Below are 20,606 nucleotides of genomic sequence, written 5' to 3' on the forward strand. Positions count from 1 at the left end.
AGATGCTCTTTACACTCTCACATAACACCAGAAACAGGGGACATCCACTAAAATTGAGTGTTGGGAGGGTTAGGACAGACAAAAGAAAATATTTCTTTACTCAGCATGTGGTTGGTCTGTGGAACTCCTTGCCGCAGAATGTGGTGACGGCATCTGGCCTGGATGCCTTAGAAGGGGATTGGGCAAATTTCTGGAGGAAAATCCATTACGGGTTACAAGCCATGATGTGTATGTGCAACCTCCTGATTTTAGAAATGGGCTATGTATTAGAATGCCAGATGCAAGGGAGGGCACCAGGATGCAGGTCTCTTGTTATCTGGTGTGCTCCCTAGGGCATTTGGTGGGCTGCTGTGAGATACAGGAAGCTGGACTAGATGGGCCTATGGTCTGATCCAGTGGGGCTGTTCTTATGAACATCTACAGGCAAGCAAGTACCCCTTTTGTTTTGCAAAACACCAAAAGCCATTAGGGTAGGGGAGCCAATTTTCTTTCATTTGTGTCAGGATTCCCTCCAGAGGCAGGAGTGAACCTGCTGATTGGCTCATGTTTCTTCTGGTTGTCCTCCAAGGGAGAGGAGACAGATACTACGGTAAACCAGTGACATCATTATAACCAAAAGTTAAATCATTCAAGCCCACTCAAAGAGGGGTTGACCTCATTTCAGCTGCCCGAGAGCTTACAAGGAGAGCTTTGGATAGAAGCACCCACTTAGTCAATGAGTGAAAAGAGACAGATGCTGCTTTTCAGGTAAATCAGACAAATAAAACCAGGAAAATCTTGTCCAAGACAGTTTAGGAAAAATTATGTTCATTTTGTTGTAATTTCTACTTGGTTGCAAAAGCTTCCTAAAAGAGAGCAGATTGGTATTTGGAGCTCCATCTGCTGGCCATTAGCAGTAATTTTACCCCATTACAGCCTATCTGTTAACCCTTTGCATCTCACAGTTTCTCAACTGGCATTGTTCTTTTGCTATTTTATTTAACCCTTTCTGTTGAATATTTTCAATAAAAGTGGTTATATTTTAAACCTAGTCTCTCTTATCCCTAGTACAGGAAGTACAGTGGATTGTCACATTCTTTTGCTCTGCAAATACTACTGAGCCTGATGATTCTCTGCTACAGTCCTTTGAATAAAAGATTTAAAAAGGCATGTCAGTATTTTCTCTGAGTTTGATAGAGTTTGACATTCACAGGCTAAAATATTGTACTCATCTGATTGGATGACTAACCAAAACAAAGTTAACACCCAAATTTACATTTGCTTTTTAACTATTAGTAAATTGATGAAACTAAAGATTTTGATTCAGGACCAAACTAGATGAGTTGATGGAAGTCTCCAAACAGGTCCCTGCCCCTGAGATGCAGCTTTGCAGCAGTGAATCTGACTGTCCTAGCAGGGTGGAGAGATGTGCAACCCCTTCCCCATGGGATTTTTTTAAAATTTCTTCTTCTGCTACTTATTTCTACTATGGCACTTTTACTTTAATCACCCCCATCTGATTTGCTACTGATAGAAGATACTGTTCCTTTGTCTCTGAGGAGAGAATGGGGAACAATTTTGATTGGGAAAAGGTCCACATTGAAAGGGTTAACCCCCCCCCTTACTGCTTCAGTCAAATTCATATTCCCTAGGATTACATTTCAGTTGTTGTTTTTTTTTTTAAACTATTCACATGACTCTCACATCATCTAACCTGGCCCTAAAACTGCAAGTGTAACAAAATTGGGGCTTATGCAAATTTTCATAAGCTGATTAAGTGAACTGACTTCTTATTCAGTTTGTGCATTAGCTAAGGGTGATCTGTTTTACATGTAAATTGCCATTAGCTTTCTAATGTGCTGTCACTCTGCCTGCGAGTGGTTCTGTGTAATCCTACCGTCTTCAGTGGTGATTCTACACATGCATGCCCACTGTGTTTTCATTAAAACCCGAAAAGCTTTGGATCATTTACCATTGAAGGATAATGGCACTCTTGAAGGGTAACATAAACGAATCACCACCATTTGCCTGAAGAAACAAGCTAAGAATGAGCATAGCCATAAGCCCTATTCAGGCATCTGTCTCTATGAAGGGTTTTTTGGGGGGAGTGCACTGATGTAGCATGTGTTTAGCCGCACCCCTGGTTCCCTCCATGATCAATCTGCAGCAACAAATGCTGAAAGCAGAAAGACTTCTCCCATGTGACTGCATCCATGCATCACCAGAAAGTCCCACGTTCTTCTCCATGAGTAGTTTAAGGTCTTCCTGAGAGTCTGAATACTGTTTAAGGTCTTCTCCAGAGCCCTACCTCAGGTCCTCTTGCTGCTCAAAATACTGATGGGGACTTACCCAAGATACTAGCTTTTCATCAGCGTCACCTAAAGTCTAGAATTTCCTTAGGGATGCGGTTTGCTCTTCTCCCTCTTTTCTGGCTTTCCATCACCTACATAAAGACAGTTTCATTTCAGAGAGCTTTAGAGTCCCTCTGAAGTTCACCAGCTGAGTTATTTTGTTGGAAATATTCTGTTTTTATGCTTTTTTTTGTTTGTTGACTTTTGCTGCAGCTTTTTTTTTTTATTACAGTTTTTAAATAGCTGGCAATTCTGTTTCAATGCCTTGTTTAACAAATGTTTTTGTTAGCTGCGTTTAGGCCTATGTCCTGAAACAAGTTAAATTAAGAAATTAAATACTTTGTGTATGTGTGTGTTAAAAAGAAAAGCTGGAGGGTTCTTCAGATGCAAGTTCTGTTTGTAGCCCTTCATGGAAGACTGTATACAATTTCTTGCATTCGGCATGCTGTAGCCACTTGTAAAAGAACACCTGTGTCTGTACTATGCCTCCCCCATCTTTATACATTTCCATTATTTCCACTTTGATATTATGTGCTGTATGAAAAATGGGTTGGGGGCAGGAGAGGTCAGGAATTTTGGTTCACAGGAAAAGACAGAAAATGACATTTCCGTTTTGAATAGAATACGTAGAGGTGTTGTTTTGAAGGTCTGAGAGCAGAGGCGGTCATTTTCTCTGTTCCACTTGAACACGAAAATAAGGTGTAAAATTATATTATTCTGGGTCAGAAGAAATCAATTCCATGCCCATTAATTCTGCAGTCATTGTCAGGATATTTCTGCTTTACTTGTGTATATGTAGAAAATTGAGCAGTGTAAGTTTTCATGTCCATATCTGACTGCCGCTTCAAATGGTTATTTTGGATGGAAACTTCTAGCAAGCTTTTAACAAGGCACAATGGCTGAGAAGTAGCTATATGTTCTGAGACAGGCACATTGATTTTCCCATTTGAGGAAGCATTATGTTTATGTATTTTGTAATGTATAAATTATGACAGTGGGTAGTAGGTTCCAGTTTGTTTTCTTTTAGACATTTGTGCTTGGAAATGTCCATTGAGGTTAATCCCGGAGACTCAGTATTTTTCTGGGAGGGTTTTTTGTCTCCTCACGGTTAGGGATCTTTTGTCCTCTTTCACTGGGGGAAGCCCAGCAGCTTATGCACCTTATAGGAGTTTGAGAAGCACTGTTCTAAACCATAGATTGTCTTGGCTTTGAACCAGGCATCTGTTTGCTGTTGTAAAGTTAATAGCAAAACCCTCAAACATAATTATGGGCCTGACATATCATCATATATATGTGTGTGTGTGTGTTTGTGCATGTTTGAATTTGCCAGCTTGTTTATTCTTCATATGCATTTGAGCTAACACTGACCATACTCATTGAAATAAATATACAAAATGTGCACCCCATAGTCTCTATTTAATTAATGTCCACAAATAAAGTCATGAGGAAAAATTAAATTAGAACAATTTCTTACTAATGTGTATCAAAGAAAACATACATTTTTGTACTGTTTTTAATTTCTTGACTTTTATCTGATCCTTCTGATCTGAAAATAGACATAATTTGTCTTATAGTTGAGCCATATCCAAATGAACCACAGTTTGTTCCATTTCTTCAACCTCCTGTTGATTTTGTTAGTATTACCTTTTTGTGCATTCTTGTACAACTGAGCTTTTGAGAATGTTCTTGCATAACAGGGTAGAAAGGCTCCAATAACACAAACCAAGTTATATGTTATCTTAACCAACTGGTATCTGGATGTTGAAACGTTGAGTGGTTTTTAGCGAACAAAGGCAATTTTGCAGTCGGCTGACTTTACTGAAGCTCCATACATCCTATTTTTTACTGTAGAGAACTATTAGCCCCAGCTTAGCAGGAACCTCATTTTGCAAAGACAAGATCTGGGAAAATGTAAATGCCCACGAACCTGTATCAGTGCAATCCTATGCATGTCTACTGAGAAGCAAGCCCCATTGAGTTTAGTGGGACTTACTCCCATATAAGGGAGTATAGGATTGCAGCTGAAGGTACTTAATGCAGTATGTTAGGATCAGGAGACAGTAGTTTACCCCAAAGCCACCCAGAATGATTCCAAACCCTCATTAGCCCATAGTAACTGTAGTACACACTGGGACCCTGGGTTTTCACACCAGTGCAGTCTGTTCATTATGGTGCATATTCATATTTTTGCACAGTTGTGATAGTGCTGGGCCAGCAAAAGCTGGCTGTCTTTGACTTCTGTACATTCCAACTTCCAAGCAAATGTCTGGAAAAGAACAAGTATGTAAATCGGGGGGCTTAGTGTAATCTCTACCCACCTCAAACTTGCATGTGAAAGCCCTGCCCTCTAGCTGTGCTCAACACATCCCTGCCTGAATTGCAAATAAGTCAGGTTCTCTCTTGATAGCTTTGTCTATTTTACATTTTGCAGAACAAAATCAGCTGGTCCTAGCTTGTGATTTTTATTTCTGAATATTCCCAATAAGATACTTTGTATATATAGAGTTTCAAGGCATGAAGCATTATGGCATGGTCTAAAGGCCTGTAACTTTATGGCATGGTCTTTTACTGTATATTCTCTGTTCTTTCACAGACTTACATTTTGTAGATATAATACAAACTTTACCTTAAAGTTTATAGGACTGGCAGTGCAATCCTATGCATGTCTACTCAGAAGTAAGATCCATTGAGTTCAGTGGGATTTACTCCTAGGAAAGTGCACATAGGATAGCAGCCTAAAACTCTGGGCATGTTTCGGTTAGAGTTAAGCCATTCCTGGATCCCTGAAAATCTAAAATCGCAGATAATAAAATCAAATTTCGGCCCACCTGGGCTCTGAACACAACCAGAATCTTGCTCCAGTTGTGTCGGAGCCCTTCTGAGCCTCAGACATGGAACTGGATAAAAGTAAAAGTTCCACTGAACTCAGTGGAACATACATCTAAGCAACATGTACTTTAGGGAACACACACTGTCAGCCAAGAAACTATATCCAACTGAAGTCTAAAAATCCCCTTTTATTTTAATGGTTGTGAATTGTACATTGAACAAATCTTCATTAACAGAAAGACTCTGTATCCAAATGCTTACTTAATGAGAAATATGTCTTTCTAACTGGACAAAATACCAATTCATGTTAAGATATGCTGCTTTTACATTTCTTTTACATCATGGATGTAGTGTAACCTTATATATTTTGTCTGTTTATTTTAAGACATTTATATTCCACCTCTCCATTAATATGACAACTAACAACAAATTTAACAGTAAAACAGAGTAATGAGAGCAGAATAAAATCGGTTAGGAGGATTTCATCACAGAAAGAAAGCCTGGCAGTAAGGAAAAGTCTTAATGGGCCCTGCCATGAAGTGGAGTCCTGCAACATCCCTGTGTCTACGGAACATACAAATCCTCATGCGCCCACTGAACACCGGACTTGATTTTTCTGCTTCCCTCCAAGTTATGTTCTGATAGCAATGTTCAGAATGTCAGAACAGCTACTTCATCTGACATCCCTCCTGGGCTCTAAAACATAAAAAATGAGTATTACATTCACCAACTTTCTTTGAGGGTAACATTTCCAACCCTTGTACCTTGAGTCTCAGTCAGTGTTTGTTGAAGCAAATGAGGCCTCACTCGGGCTGGAGGTGGCTTCTGCCTTGGGAACAGGCAAGACCCTGTGGGGCTTGTGGGATGAGTGGCACTTATGCAGTGTCACCAATTGTGTGAACCAGTTCCTTCTTACAGAGGCTTTCTGTGTGGCTGCCATGGTTTTCCTGAGCTCAGCATCACTTTTCAAGCATCTTTAATTGCACAAATCTCAGAAGCCATAGAGGCAGTCCCCTAGAGAGTGGAAGTGCTGCTTAGCCACAAACCCAGTGGCCGCCCAACATACTCCCAAGGTGTTCATGGAGAAGCTCCCTCTTATGTGAATCAGCCCATTGGCATTCAGTGTGTTCTTGATTGGGCTTCTCACCTCCAAGCTCTTAAGTACAAATGACACCATTTTTAATTCTCTAGTTGTTTTTCTACTTTGTAAGCCTTGACAAGGGCAAGACACTGAGCCAACAGTGCTAGACTTTCTGTCTCTCACATGTAGCTCCTGCTGTGGCTCTGCTTGTCATAAATACAGAGCTCTCTTTCAAGAAGCAGGCAAAGAAGCCAGCAGTTGAATACTGGAATGGAAAGGAAATGCAGTTTGTTTTTGTTTCAAATGGAACAAGCAGCTTTATGAATGACCTCTAACATTTTATACCAGTTTGTTTTTGCTGTGAGTTACTATTGCTTAGTAAAATTAATGCTGTTTGCCAGTTTGGTTTGGTTCTGCAAATACACTGTTGTCTCTTTACTAAATATTCATTCATCTGCTTGTTATATTAAATTTATTATGTTGTGTACTTAAATATGTAAGTACACAGGACCAAATACTCCATACAAGGCAAAGTGACTGATAGCACATCCTGACACGCCTGTAAGGCACGTTTGCACCTCCTTATGAGTCAGCTAGGCCAGTGCTCAGAGATGCGCTGGCCTGCGGAGGCTGACTTAAGCCTTCGCGCCGATGGAGGCTGATGCAAGACTCTGGAGTGGGCAGGGAGGAGGCAGGAAGGAGGCGTTCAAGGACAGGAGGAGGCAGGCGGTGGGTAGCTCCGGGGGTGGGCAGGCGGAGAGCAGGAAGCAGGTCTGGGACCTGGCAGGTATGCTGGATCCCAACCCCATTCCCCAAGCAGCGCGGAGTGGCTTCAAGCCGCTCCGCTCTCCTCAGACCTGTGCCACTTCTGGAGGTGGCGCCAGTCTGAGGAGACTCTTTGGGGCCAGAGTGGCTTACCCAGAGGTAAGGGGAAAAGTTTCCCCTTATCTCTGGCTGAGTCATGTTGGGCACCTATCCTGTGCTGGATACAGCGCAAGCTTCCTGGCTTGCCTGTTCCAGCACAAGATAGGATTGCGCCCTTAGGCTACAAAAGATGTATGCTTATTTAGTCTTTTGTCAGTACAATGTCAGAAGAAGTTCTTCACTTGTAAGAAAGGTGCCCAGTATGATGATGATATAAGACAGTGGTCACCAAACTCACGACCTCTATGCTGCGCTAAACCAGTCCCTGTTCGCACCAGCGCTTCGTGTTCCAGTATGCAGTTCAGAAGAAGCCCCTCCATTTTTGTTGTGCAATACTCTGGGCAGTTGCATCTATAGCCCACTGTCCCAGCTGGTGTCAGACCCACATTTCTGGGCAGATGCAACTGCCTGGATGGTTGCGCAACAGAGATGGAGGGGCTTCTTGTGATCAGCACGCCAAATTGGTAAACGCTTTTCACACTGGGGAGGGATGCAGTATTGCACCAGATGCGGCCCACGGGCTGTGGTTTGGCAAGTAGCTGTGGCAAAAGGAAAAATGACAAACTAAATTAAACATGTAATCTGGCCTATTTTTTTAAAAAATTGAATTATAGCTGTGAAACATGATCTCAGCACATAGGTCAATGATGCTGCAATCCCAATGAAAATCACAGTGCTAAGCTGCTATTAGCCCTGGGAGGAAAGCTTCCATTTGTGACAGACACTGCAATCCTATGCACCTGGGAGTAAGCCCCAGTGATTATAATGGGACTTATTTCTGAGCAGACATGCATAGGATTGGGCTCTTGGGCTGCAATCCCATGCATCCTTACCTGGCAACAAGCCCTATCTTTCAGTGGCTATCACCTATACTAGGTAAATGAATTCTCCATGTTCTGATTTCTAGTTGCTGGGGAATAAACCATGGGGAATGGCTGTTGTCTTTATGTTGCCTGTATGCCTGTTGCGAGCTCCCCAGAAGCATATGGCAACTACTGATGGAAATGCAGTGCTGGACTAGATGGATCCACCAGGGCTTCTCTTAGGACAGTAAGAAATCAGTGCAGATGCTGGCATTCTAGTTCCACATCACAGAGCCCCATCAATGGGCTGAATGCACACGCATCACTAGTATGGACAAAGAGAAAGCAGAGCCTTTAGCTGATAGAGTGCAACAGCTTTATATGTAGATTTGCTAATAAAATGTATCTATGGGTAGGGATTGCAATGGCTGGTGTAGGTTGGAGCTTTGGCTCTGGCATCAGAAACAAGTGCCATTTCTCATGCCCACCCTGAAGTTCTGCCTTCCTTTCACTTTCTCCTACCTTCTTCTAAGTGCAAGTGATGCATGGCAGGAACACAGAATGCTTAGAATATGAGCCATCTGTGGCCCAATTTATTTTTCTTTGATGTGTCATTCATGGGCACAGGTTGTATAAATGCCACTGTTTATTGCATGAAATCTTACTATGCAGTCTTCATTTAAATTTTGGATGCCTCTTTCTTGTTCAGAATGTCACCTAAACTGTCACTGACTAACTGTGCTATTAGTGATGCGTTCAGTTTTTCTAAGGCTGTGTTCTTTTCTTCGCTAGGGAAATAGGTGGAAGTGACGATTCCAACATGCTACTAGCATGCTTCCAGGGCGGTTAATTTAAAAATGACAAAATGGCATCTCCTCATTAAAATCAGTTGTATGGAGGTCACCATGTTGTTTCCATGCACTGCACACACTATGGAGGCTGCTGTGTTTTTGACAGGTTCCTTCCTTGGTTAGATAGGAAAATAGGCAGAAGTGATATAACATGGTGGCAGCCATCTTTTCTAGTTCCGAGCTCACTCGGAGAAATTATAGCATGGCTAGCATGCTAGATCCTAAAAAAAGAACGTGACCCAAGCATGCTGGAATGTTTAAAAAAAAATCTCTCTAGAGCTTGTAGCGCTGGAAGCTAAAAAAAGAACGCAGCTGAAGTGGTTTGGTTTGCCGCAAAAGTAGAGCTTTCAGGGTGGGCATTTCTGTCTGTATTTTTGCAAACAAATCCCAACCTTTGCACTCTATACTACATTTATTTCACACTTGTTTGAAAAGTAATGCAGATAGTGTGGAGTGACAACATCCACATTGAACAGTGCATCTAAATGCGGATGTTGTTCATCCACACTGTCTACTTCCAGTGGGCTGTGCCACCTCAGTCACAATCTGCCCCAACTGGTCCACTTAGTTAGATCAGGGCAAGGACACTTGGGCCCATTTTCTCTTCTTTCAGACACTCGCTCAATTGTGAGGTGCAAAAACCCTAACAAAATGTATGGGGTATGTGAAATACTTGCACATTATTATTCATCATTATTACATCATTATACATCATTATTACAGCTCAGCACTCCCAAAATGTTAGGTATCCACACGTGGGCATTTCGCAAGGCCAAGACATGCACCTGAGGGGGGACATGATTGAAACATACAAAATTACACAGGGAATCAATAGAGTGGATAGATGGATGCTCTTTTCTCTCTCACACAACACCAGAACCAGGGGACATTCATTAAAATTGAGTTGGGAAAGTAAGAACAGACAAAAGAAAATATTTCTTTTCCCAGCTTGTAATTAGTCTGTGGAACTCCTTGCCACAGGATATGGTGATGGCATCCTGCCTAGATGCCTTTAAGAGGGGATCAGACAAATTTCTGGAGGAATAGTCCACCTTGGGTTACAAGTCATGATATGTATACACAGGGCCTAGGAGAGGAGGGGTAAAGGGGGTAATTTGTACCTGGGCCCAGGGTCAAAAGGGGGGGCCCAGGAGCCAAAGGAGGGGGCCCAGAAATTTCCTGAGATTTTACGTTTTCCTATCTACTCAGACTTGTTGCTCTCATGGGATGCTGGGAACACTACTAATGCCACATGGATGGGTAGACCTGGCTCCAAACGCTTTTCTAGCTGTCTCTACTCTCCCCCCACTCTGGTTGGCCCCTCCCTGCCCCTATTCTGCTCTCCCATCACAACTCTCCCCTGCTCTGTTCCACCCATTCCCCTTTGCAAAGGGGGCCAAAAGAAACTTTATACCCCCTGATAAAATTCCTCTCAGAGGCCCTGTGTACAGGTCCAACCTTGTTATACACAGATTTTTTTATACACATATTTGACTCAACACAAATGACCATTGCAAATGAGAAGGAATGTGCTGATCCCTGGAGAAGGGGAAAAAACAGATCCCTTTAAAATCACAGTTTAAAAAACTGCTTTTCTTACTGTTGTAGAGAGACAGTCATGCATGCATATACCTAGATTATACGTAGCTATAACCTAATTATCCATGGATTTTGCTATCTCAACGTGATGAGAAGGGTCCTTTAAATTAAAGGGAAAAAGTTGTTTAACAATAGCTTCTTTAACTCGAGAAAGGGCAGCCAGTTGACAATCCATCAATCATTGGTACTTAGAACAGGTACTCCAGGTACTTAGAACAGCTTCACTCCAAGGTAAGCAACCCCTCCCTTCCCCCTGAGCATGTGAAAAAAAATTACTTTTCTTGCTGGCTCAGAGTGAAGCCTTATTAAGCACCTGGAGAGAGACTGATTGATGAATAGTCTGCTTAATGACATCACAAAGGTCAGCAAGGCTGTTTTTAAATCACTGAGCAATGAAACATTGTTTTTTAAATGGATTTGCTTTAATGTGATTTTTGCCATCCATGTGAGTTCTGGGAATGGAACCCTTGCGAATAATGAGAATGAACCCGTAAGTGCAAACTCCTGATTTTAGAAGTAGGCTACCTTAGAATGCCAGATGCAGGGTTGGGCACCAGGACGCAGGTTGTGTCTTGTTGTCTTGTATGCTCCCTGAAGCATTTGGTGGGCCACTGTGAGATACAGGTAGCTGGATTAGATGGGCCTTTGGCCTGATCCAGTGGGGCTCTTCTTATGTTCTTCTCTTCAGTTGCAAATTAAATTGTACAATATTCCCTTACAAGGAGGATTTTTTTTTAAACTAGCTGAATTTAAGGGGAGCTTTCACAACTCATTTGGGTGCTTTTTAGAAGCTCATTTTAGAACCTGACACCTCCTGTTGAACAGAAATCACTCACTGTTTCTGGGAGCCTTGGGAGAAATGATGCAAATGCTGACTTATAGCCCAAACCATTATGCCTTTTTCGCCTTCACTTCCCACCTTCAACTAAAATACGAAATATTTATTTGCTTGTACTCTAATTGTGAGCAGAGTGTTGACTCTGGAGAGCTAAACACAAAGGCATTGAGTTTACACATCACTCAACTTCAATCCTAAGTATACTTATTTGAAAGTAAGTGCCACTAAAATCAATAGGACTTGCTTTGGAGTAACTGTGTTTAGGATTGTTGTATAACTGGAATAAACTAATATTGCTAGAAAGCTTTGAGCACTCGAAGTACAATTTTAGATTCCAATATTTCCCCCAAATAGGTTCAGCTGAAATCAATGGGATTTTCTTTGAGTAAATATTGCAGGGATGGAGCGATTAACATTTTTATTGCTAATCTTGAGCCGGTGATTCTCATCTGCTTAGAAAAAAATATCGCTTTTTAACTGTCAAGTAGTTCTGAGACCAGCTTGTAAGTAAGAGAACTGATGATTCTTTGTCTGGGCAGGTGGAAGAGCTTATATAGAATCTGCAAAGGGAGTCTGTCTAAGCTTCAGCTGAGCTGAGCTGAAGAGTTTTGCTGAACTTGAGCAAGACAACTGCAGTACTCCCTTGTCCCCAAGTTTCCAGAGCTTTTCTGAACTGTGCCTTGTGGACTAGCTCAGGGACTATGCAGTTTGCTGGAGCTTTGAAATTTACCCTGGGTTGAATAAGTTGCATAACTCTCCCTGAGCTGTAATTAGTGTCAGAACTTGGACAAAAAGCAAAAAACAAACAAACAAAAAAACCACTTTTGATTTTCCTGCAATTTATTTAGCTGTTTGATAAAAGGTTCTCTCCCTCATGAAACATACAAGTTTCAACTCAAATATGAAAAATTCAGTTCCATTCTAAATGCACTTCTCCTAAGCCACAAGCTGGTGTATTGCAAGCTTAAAGTCAGGGTGTATTCATGCAATAAAATCTCCAGTAGGGAAGGAAAAGTGGAAAACCATGTAACACCTGAAAAGTGAGCGTGTAAAGAACCCTTTGGTTATTATTAGTACATCACTGGTTACATTCTGGGGCTTCTGTAGCTTTAAGATTTTTGGTTGAAAGGCGAAAAATGAGCTTCTTGGTTAATCTTTAGTCACATCGGGCATCACAAGAAGGGCAGGGGATTGCTCACATTTATGGGACTACTCCAGAGATGTTGGAGGTTCCTACAGTAGCTAGCAGCATGCATCAAGATAATGAAAAGCCACTAAAGAGGAAAGGGGCACTGCATATGGCCAAGCACAAAGAGTCTGAAACCTCTTTTTATCACCAAGCTGAAAATAGGTGCAAAAGAGACACAAAGAGCAAAAACCACATCTTAAACTCGGATCCTGAGACCTTGAGAAATAACAAGTCCCATAACTGTAGAGTACAGTTATTTTCTGCTAGCTTGTCTCATAGATGGACATGCTGGACACACCTCTAGAGTAGGATGCACCGCAGGTTATTTCAGAGTGTTTCATAGATGGAATACTACACACTTCTGCCCTCTCCCTGCATCACATGCTGCCTGACAAAAGACTGGTGGTTGGCAACCTTCAGTCTCGAAAGACTATAAGCCTACAGCAGCCAGTATTCCCAGGCGGTCTCCTATCCAAGTACTAACCAGGCCTGACCCTGCTTAGCTTCCAAGATCAGACGAGATTGGGCATGTGCAGGGTAACAGTTGCTCATTTTAAGAAACTTGGTGTGGGTTGGGCACTAAATAAAATCCTCAGCTTTGTGATCTATAGTTGTGATTGTTAAAACTGTAGGATAACTTTCTGAGTACTACAGCCACCTTAAGACAAAGTGTGGATATGCAGCCAATTGCAAAGAGGATGAAACTGAACGCAGCATCACTAGGACATGTGAAAACATGCTTTATCAAAATAAAGATTAATAGCAAGCAGGGCAGGTGGGAATAAGGGTTCCTGAGGTAGAGGAGGGTATTTGGTGATCCTGCCCCTATACCAGGCTGTTACATTCAGAAGCTAATTTGCTTTTAATCTTTCCTGGTCCATCCTTTGTTGTTTTTATTGGATTTCGACTGATTTTTTTTTACCACCTTATATTATTTCAGAGGTTGATTTAGTAGTAGTAAGGTTTCAAATTGTTGACTTGAAATGTGCAGCTTGGATTCTGCCTGACATGTTAATTAGAGCACCTGCAGCAAAAGATAATCAATGGAGTGAAATTAATTGGTGCGTTGATTCAGCTAAAAATGCCAAAAAAGCTAATCTCTGGGGGCGAAGGGGAGAGAAAGAGCGAGCAAACTAGTTCCAGACCATCTCAAATAAGCAAAAAACTTCAGGTAACCTTAACTGAAACACTGAAACCATAGACAAGAAGCCAGCTAATTATGGAGCTTCATTTCTACTGGACTGCATTATCTTGCTCCGTTCCTTGCTCTTATGTGAGATTTCACGTGGAGATTGAAGGCTCTGGTTTTGCTTTGCTCCTCACAATAACTTCATGCACTGTACATCCTTATGTGGGGAACACAATACAGCATAAGATGTGTGTGCTCCAAGAGTATATTTTTTAAATCCAAACGAAAACCAGACAAAAGAGCAGACAAAACTCTGCTCATTTCTAAAAAGGAGAAACAAAAATAAGCAAAACAGAAGAACATAAGAACATAAGAACAGGCCCACTGGATCAGGCCATAGGCCCATTATTCAATTGAAGTCCCCCATGATTACAACCCTGTCCCTCCTTGTCACCTCCCTGATCTGTTTCCTCGTTTCAAGGTCCCCTTCCTATTTCTGGTCTGGAGGACGATAGTATGCCCCCAGTATTACATCGCTCCACAGGCCTGGTAATTTAACCCACAGAGATTCTACAGTGGAGTCAGACCCGCCTTCAATCTCTACTTTGCTGGATTCTATCCCTTCCTTAACATAAACAGCCACCCCACCTCCAACACGCCCCTGCCTGTCCCTCCTGTAGAGTTTATAGCCCGGGATTGCGGTATCCCACTGATTCTCTGCATTCCACCAGGTTTCCGTTATGCCCACTACGTCAATGTTTGCCCTTGTCACCAGACATTCCAGTTCTCCCATCTTTGCTCGGAGACTTCGGGCATTTGCATAAAAGCATTTGTACACGGAATGCCCCAGGGTGGGCTGCTTATTTGCTTCTTTGTCCCTGCATCCTTTCACTGTGCCAAACACGCTACCACTCCCAATTTCTTCTCCTACTCTGCCTTTACCTTGTTCTCTAACCTCCCCATCCTCCTCCTATAGGGATGAGGAGTCCCGAACCGGATGCCCCTTGGATCCTGTCGGCCTTCCCCCAGGGATCAGTTTAAAAGCTGCTCTGCCACCTTTTTAATGTTATGCGCCAGCAGCCTGTTCCCATTCTGGTTCAAGTGAAGCCCGTTCCTCTTGTACAGGCCCCGCTTGTCCCAAAACGTTCCCCAGTGCCTAACGAATTTAAACCCCTCCTCCCTACACCACCGTCTCATCCACGCATTGAGTACTGGTGTCAGTTCCTAAAAAGATGATGATGTTGAGAGCAGTTTTCATGCAGCTTTAATTTCCTGAGATCAATTTCGGTTATTGTATTTTATGAATTCCCCACCCAATTGTCTCATTATGTAAAAAGAACTGAAAATATAGTTGTACTGCACTAGTTCTATATGTGCAGTCTCATTGGAATGGAAGAAGTGCCTGTCACACTTTTTTGTCATTTCCAGAGAAAAAGTTCCTGGCTAGATTTTAAACCATTGCTCGGTAGCATTAAATCCACTCATTTCATATGCACAGCAATGCACCATCCTCCAGTGTGGCATCATTTGGGAAATATGCCATAAGAATCAGGAACAGCTTTTCAGTCTAGTGTATGGTACTTTAAGCTTTCACGAGGCTGCTGACAATTTATCATCCAGATAATCATCTTGTGTTAAGTTGGACATCTTGCCGTAACTTCTTGCTACCTTATAGACCAGCCCTCAATGAATAATTTATGGTGATGGGAGTAGTTTTTATCAAATGAAGTCTTTATCGACTGCAGTGGGTTTTGAGTTTGTTAACAAACTGCATGTAAAGCTTCATCTCATGATAACTTGGCAAAAAATCTTATCACTAACAGTAATGGAATCAGGATTTTCCCTTTGAAAAAGATGCTATTTCCCTGGGTAGAAATGTTGCTGTATTTTGCTTAGGATAGTGTGTGCAAGAAGTGTGAGAATAGAAAATGCAGCTGTTAGGTGGCTTGGCAGACACAAGCTTAAAGATCTGTGGTTCTCACTACTATAGTAATTTTCCCCCCTGAGTTTTTTTTTCTTTTTCCAAGCAGCTGCCCTAGAATGCCATCTCGAGAGGGAGGGAGTGGCATTTCAGCCCTTTGCCAATTTTCTAGCTCCCATCTGTCTGCCCTAAGCTGCTTTTTAGCCCTTAGGGCGGGAGGTTGGAATACCCATTTCTTTTCCCACACAGCACTAAATGCAGCTTTGGAGAGGGTGATTTTTAGGTGGAGAGTGGTGGATGTTGTAAAAGTGCTGTAAGGCACTTTCCCACTGGCTAGAGACACCCAGCGCTGGTGAAAAGGCAAGTGCCAGTTGGTGTTGGGTTTCAGACACACGACAGGAGCACTGGGCAGTGATTATCCCCACTGGGTGGCGGGCAGGCTTTTTGGGGTGCAGGGAGGGTGAGAAGCAGGCAGAATTGGGTGGAGGGAGAGCAGGCTGGTGGGGGATTAGTCCTGGAAGAGGGCAGGGACAGTGGCCAACCTTTCAACTTTAGGGCTCCTGGACCTTTAACAAATGTGTAGAAGAAGGAATTTCAGCAGATGTAGTAGATTTTAGCCTCTTTTGCACATATACAATTCCATTCAACCACCCGTCTTAAAGTCATTGGATAAATAACTATAGACAAAACATGTCTTGTTCCTATGTTGATAACAGTAGAACAATTTAAAAAATAAAACAAGGAATACCAATGATCAACAGTCAGTGGCAACTCCCCAAAAGTACTATTTCCCTGCCTTCCCTCTCTTTGTGACTAGTATAATGGATAAGCACAGCATAAAACACCATAACTCAATCCCTCTTTTAAAAGTTGTACAGGTTGAACCTTTATATCTGTGGATTTTGTATCCGTGGATCTGGCTCAACCCGGGCCCCTCGGACCTGCATTGAACCAGATTCAGCTCAACCTGAAGCCTCCAAAGGCAACTGGAGCAGTGCTGTGATCGCTTCCAGAGGCTCTTCTGAGGCTTGTGGAAGCCTCTGCAGGCCTCATAAAGCCTTGTAAGGCCTCTCAGAGGCCTTAGAAGGTCACTTCTGGCTTTGCATCAAAACCAGAAGTGATGTTTTAAGGCTTCCCTAGCACTCCAAAGGCTACCTTCCAAGGCTTTCTGAGGCCCTTAGAGGCTTCCACGGACCTTAGAAGAACCTCAGAGGCTTTAAAGCAGGGGTGCTCACACTTTTTTGGCTTGAGAGCTACTTTGAAACCCAGCAAGGCCCGGAGATCTACCAGGGGGGAAGGAAGTGTCTGACAGACACCCCCTTTAATGTATACAGCCCCTGCTGGAGTCTAGTCAGTTTCGTCAGTTTTGTTGCTGCATGCCTGAAGAGCAGCTAAAGTGTCAGTTTCAGTGTCAGCTAAATATGTCAGTTTCGTCTAGTCACTAGACGAAACTGACATATTAACATTTTGGAGAGACAGGGCTCTGCGATCTACTCATTTTGCCTCGCGATCTACCGCTAGATCACGATCCACCTATTGAGCACCCCTGCTTTAAAGGGATGCCTAACCACAGCGTTTTTATCCGTGGTTTTGTATCCATGTGGGGGTCTGGTTACAGACTCCCCGCTGATAAAGGCTCCACCTGCATTATTCCTTCTTTCTTGCTTCATTTCTGAGTTCTTCATACCCTTCTCCATAGAAACAACTCTTGGCTGCTTTGCACATGCACACAATATATATTTCATTAACGTATCTTAGAAACATGTTCTATAGTTACGACTCTTTTTGCTTATATTTCTACTTTAATGAATTTTGTTTTGGAGAAAACCCTTTGTTATTTCTCTGTTTCACTTCATTCAGCTTTTGCAGATTATTTAGAAATTTTATCTCACCTATGATCTGCTTATCCTTTTTCTATATCCAAACTTGTTTGAAAGCTGTGTCAAGCTAGTGGAACTCTTATATGCATTTTCATTCCAACATACCACTCTTGATTTTCTTTTAAAGGTAACTAAATACAGGGGGCAATATTGAGAACTCATGCAAGGAAAATGCCCTACAGGTAGACCACAGCTGCGATGCAAGGACATCTGCAAGAGGGATCTGAAGCCCTTAGGAGTGGACCTCAACAAGTGGGAAACCCTGGCCTCTGAGCGGCCCGCTTGGAGGCAGGCTGTGCAGCATGGCCTTTCCCAGTTTGAAGAGACACTTGGCCAACAGTCTGAGGCTAAGAGGCAAAGAAGGAAGGCCCATTGCCAGGGAGACAGACCAGGGACAGACTGCACTTGCTCGCAGTGTGGAAGGGATTGTCACTCCCGAATCGGCCTTTTCAGCCACACTAGACGCTGTTCCAGAACCACCTTTCAGAGTGCGATACCATAGCCTTTCGAGACTGAAGGTTGCCAACACAAATACAGGAGGCAATATTGAGGGTAGATTAAAACAAAACTGCACCAGTGTCTGTGTTGATTTATAATATGTGAAAATCAAGACAAGGACACAAGACAAGAATAATAAAAGCTAGCTCTGGACAGAAACATTGTAACTTACTCTAATCTGTATTCCATTCCTTTGTTGATCCCTATTTGCCGACAACGATTCAATCAAAGATTTTTAATCAATGACAGGACCAATTCCTGTCCTGATCCACGGAGCCTGTGATTGTTTTATAATGTGTGTTCTTTCTTCTCTGTCTTGGTAATTAATATTTTATTGGACTTTTACAATGAAGTACTCCTACAAGTACAAAATAAGCTATCAATTATACACAGCATCAATAATAGATACCACAAAGAAGCACTGTCAAGACCCATGAGAAAGCAACTTTCCAAAACTTATCTAAAAACAGAGTTTGTATAGGGTGTGAAGCCTCACACGCTCCATTTCAGAAATAAAGATTTAATATACAGCAACAAAAAGATCACGCAACCATTATCCTAACTAGTGCCCTCACGCTTGGATGCTTCTTGCTGCCTGATTCAATTGGACAACTCATGCCTCCATCTATTGGGATGCAGGCAGACTCCAAAGCAGAAAAGCATCATCATGACAAGAAACACTTAACAGCTGTAATAGGTTATGACTTGGTAAATGGCAATCTGTATTTACTCCTCTTATTTTCCTTCTGATAACAGATAGAAATATTTTCAAAACTTATCTGCCTTGTAGTTCTGAAAATAATATGAAAAATATTCATATATGTGTGTTAACAGAGAAGCCATTGGAAAACTAAGATTTTGTTGGAGCCTCCTCCAAGTTCATTATTTTCTTATCGAGCTGTAGGATTCTTTTTTAAAATTGGGGAAATGTTTCAAAAGTTACCCTTTTCTGATCTACACATCACTAGTTGACCTGCCTTTTTCACATGGATACTACATTCTGATTACACTCTCTGTGTGTATGATTTATCAACTATATTGTCTAAGCTTTGTTTTTATTCATTGCCCCAATCACTAGCATCCAAATCCTTCTAACCCCAACATGCCTGTATTACTCTTTGCTTACCCTTTATGTTTTCAGTGTAGTATTATCCTCAGATTAAGTAATTCTAATAAAATGTGCAGCAGTCTCCTATTTGAACCTTTCTCTTTCCAGGTACTTTGCTATTTATAGTTATTGTTCTATTTCTCTATCACGCAAATACAGTATCTTAGAAAAGAGTGCGTTCCCTCACCCCAGCTCTGTTTGAGACATGCTCAAGAGGTAGTTCCAAACAATTGTTTAAAACAGGGGTCTCCAAACCCAGGCTCGGGGCCAGATGTGGCCAGCAGCAAGCCTCTATCTGGCCTGTGGCAAGCCTCTTATCCCCTGAAAGCCTCTGGCCCACTTAGCCGAACGTGACAGGAACTATGCTCTGGTTGTGTCTGGGGGGTGTTCTAAGGGCCAGAGAGGTTGAATGAATGAGCCCATTCATTCATTTATTCACTCATCTAAGTTCTATCTCTTATTTATATAAATTTTATATTTAAATTTTTTTCCCCGGCCCTCAACACCGTGCCAGGTATTTGATGCAGCCCTCTGGCCAAAAGGTTTGGAGACCCCTGGTTTAAAATATTGCACTGCTTCTTATTAGAGAAAGGACTTTGCAGGCTTAAAGTAGGGCATGAAATTTAATTCTGATCTATGCATTAACTCTTACCACCAGCTACTGACTGAAATGCTGCCATAGCCATCAAAGCTCTGACAGTGTTTTTGGCTTTCTTATTGCAGAACGTCTATTACACAAGTAACCAGCAGATCCACGTGGGTGTTCTAAGTCCCACCATCGATGATGATGACAACAGATGCCTGGTGGATGTGAACAGCAGACCCCGGCTTATTGAATGCAGTTATGCCAAAGCCAAAAGGATGAAGCTTTACTGGCAATTTACTCAGGTAATTCTTTTTTTCCATCGCACAAATTCCAAAGGCACAAGTGAGATCCTATTTGCATGTATCGCTGAAATACAGGTACTAACAATCTATCAGCAAAGTAAGGTGTAGTTGGGTGCTAAACATCAAAAGTAGTACTTTTGTATAGCCTGCACAACTTCACCACATCATCGTGCACCACACTGCACCACAGCGAGGGTTCACATGATTGGACACCCCCCCCCCGCCATGCACTACTTGCCTCCAGATTAGAAAACTAGTATGTTGGGAAGAGGTTTAGGCTAGAATCACTCTCTCTGACATTTTGTTTTCCATTAATTAGGAATCTAATCTATTAATGTGTGGGACAGTATTCCATCATGTGAGATCCCCACCTAACATCTGAGTTTCATCCTCTCACCCACTGACTGTGATAATTAGACCTGCTTTTCCCCATGCATAGCTTTCTGCAGTACACAAAATGTGCATCTGTTGGGCTCAAACAAGAAACTGTACACAGACCTCCTGAACAACAAAGCTTGTTTGCTATCTAAGGGTGGTACAGGGAATGGATAACTGGATGTTCTGTTGGGGGGAGCATTGTTAAAATAGAAACATAGTAGTATGGAAGCATACGCTGAATTTTATATGCCACATTTGTTTAATAGTTATAAATTTACTTGGGGTGCTTCGTCATTTTTATCCATTCATTCATTTTTGGTCAAGAGCCCTTTAAAGATGGTAGCATTATTGTGGAAGCTC

General features: G+C 42.1%; 1 protein-coding gene across 2 annotated transcripts in view; it reads left to right on the forward strand.

The window, feature by feature from the left end:
* The window catches only part of GALNT18 (polypeptide N-acetylgalactosaminyltransferase 18), a 330,059-nt gene that overhangs the window by 290,390 nt on the left and 19,063 nt on the right, over nucleotides 1–20,606 (forward strand). For both annotated transcript variants that reach the window (XM_066630404.1, XM_066630399.1), the window contains one exon: nucleotides 19,704–19,868. In XM_066630404.1, the coding sequence (XP_066486501.1) occupies nucleotides 19,704–19,868 (165 nt within the window). The remainder of the gene's footprint in view (nucleotides 1–19,703; nucleotides 19,869–20,606) is intronic.

Source organism: Tiliqua scincoides, chromosome 1 (genome assembly GCF_035046505.1).
Source record: "Tiliqua scincoides isolate rTilSci1 chromosome 1, rTilSci1.hap2, whole genome shotgun sequence".
In the NCBI taxonomy this organism is placed as follows: domain Eukaryota; kingdom Metazoa; phylum Chordata; class Lepidosauria; order Squamata; family Scincidae; genus Tiliqua; species Tiliqua scincoides.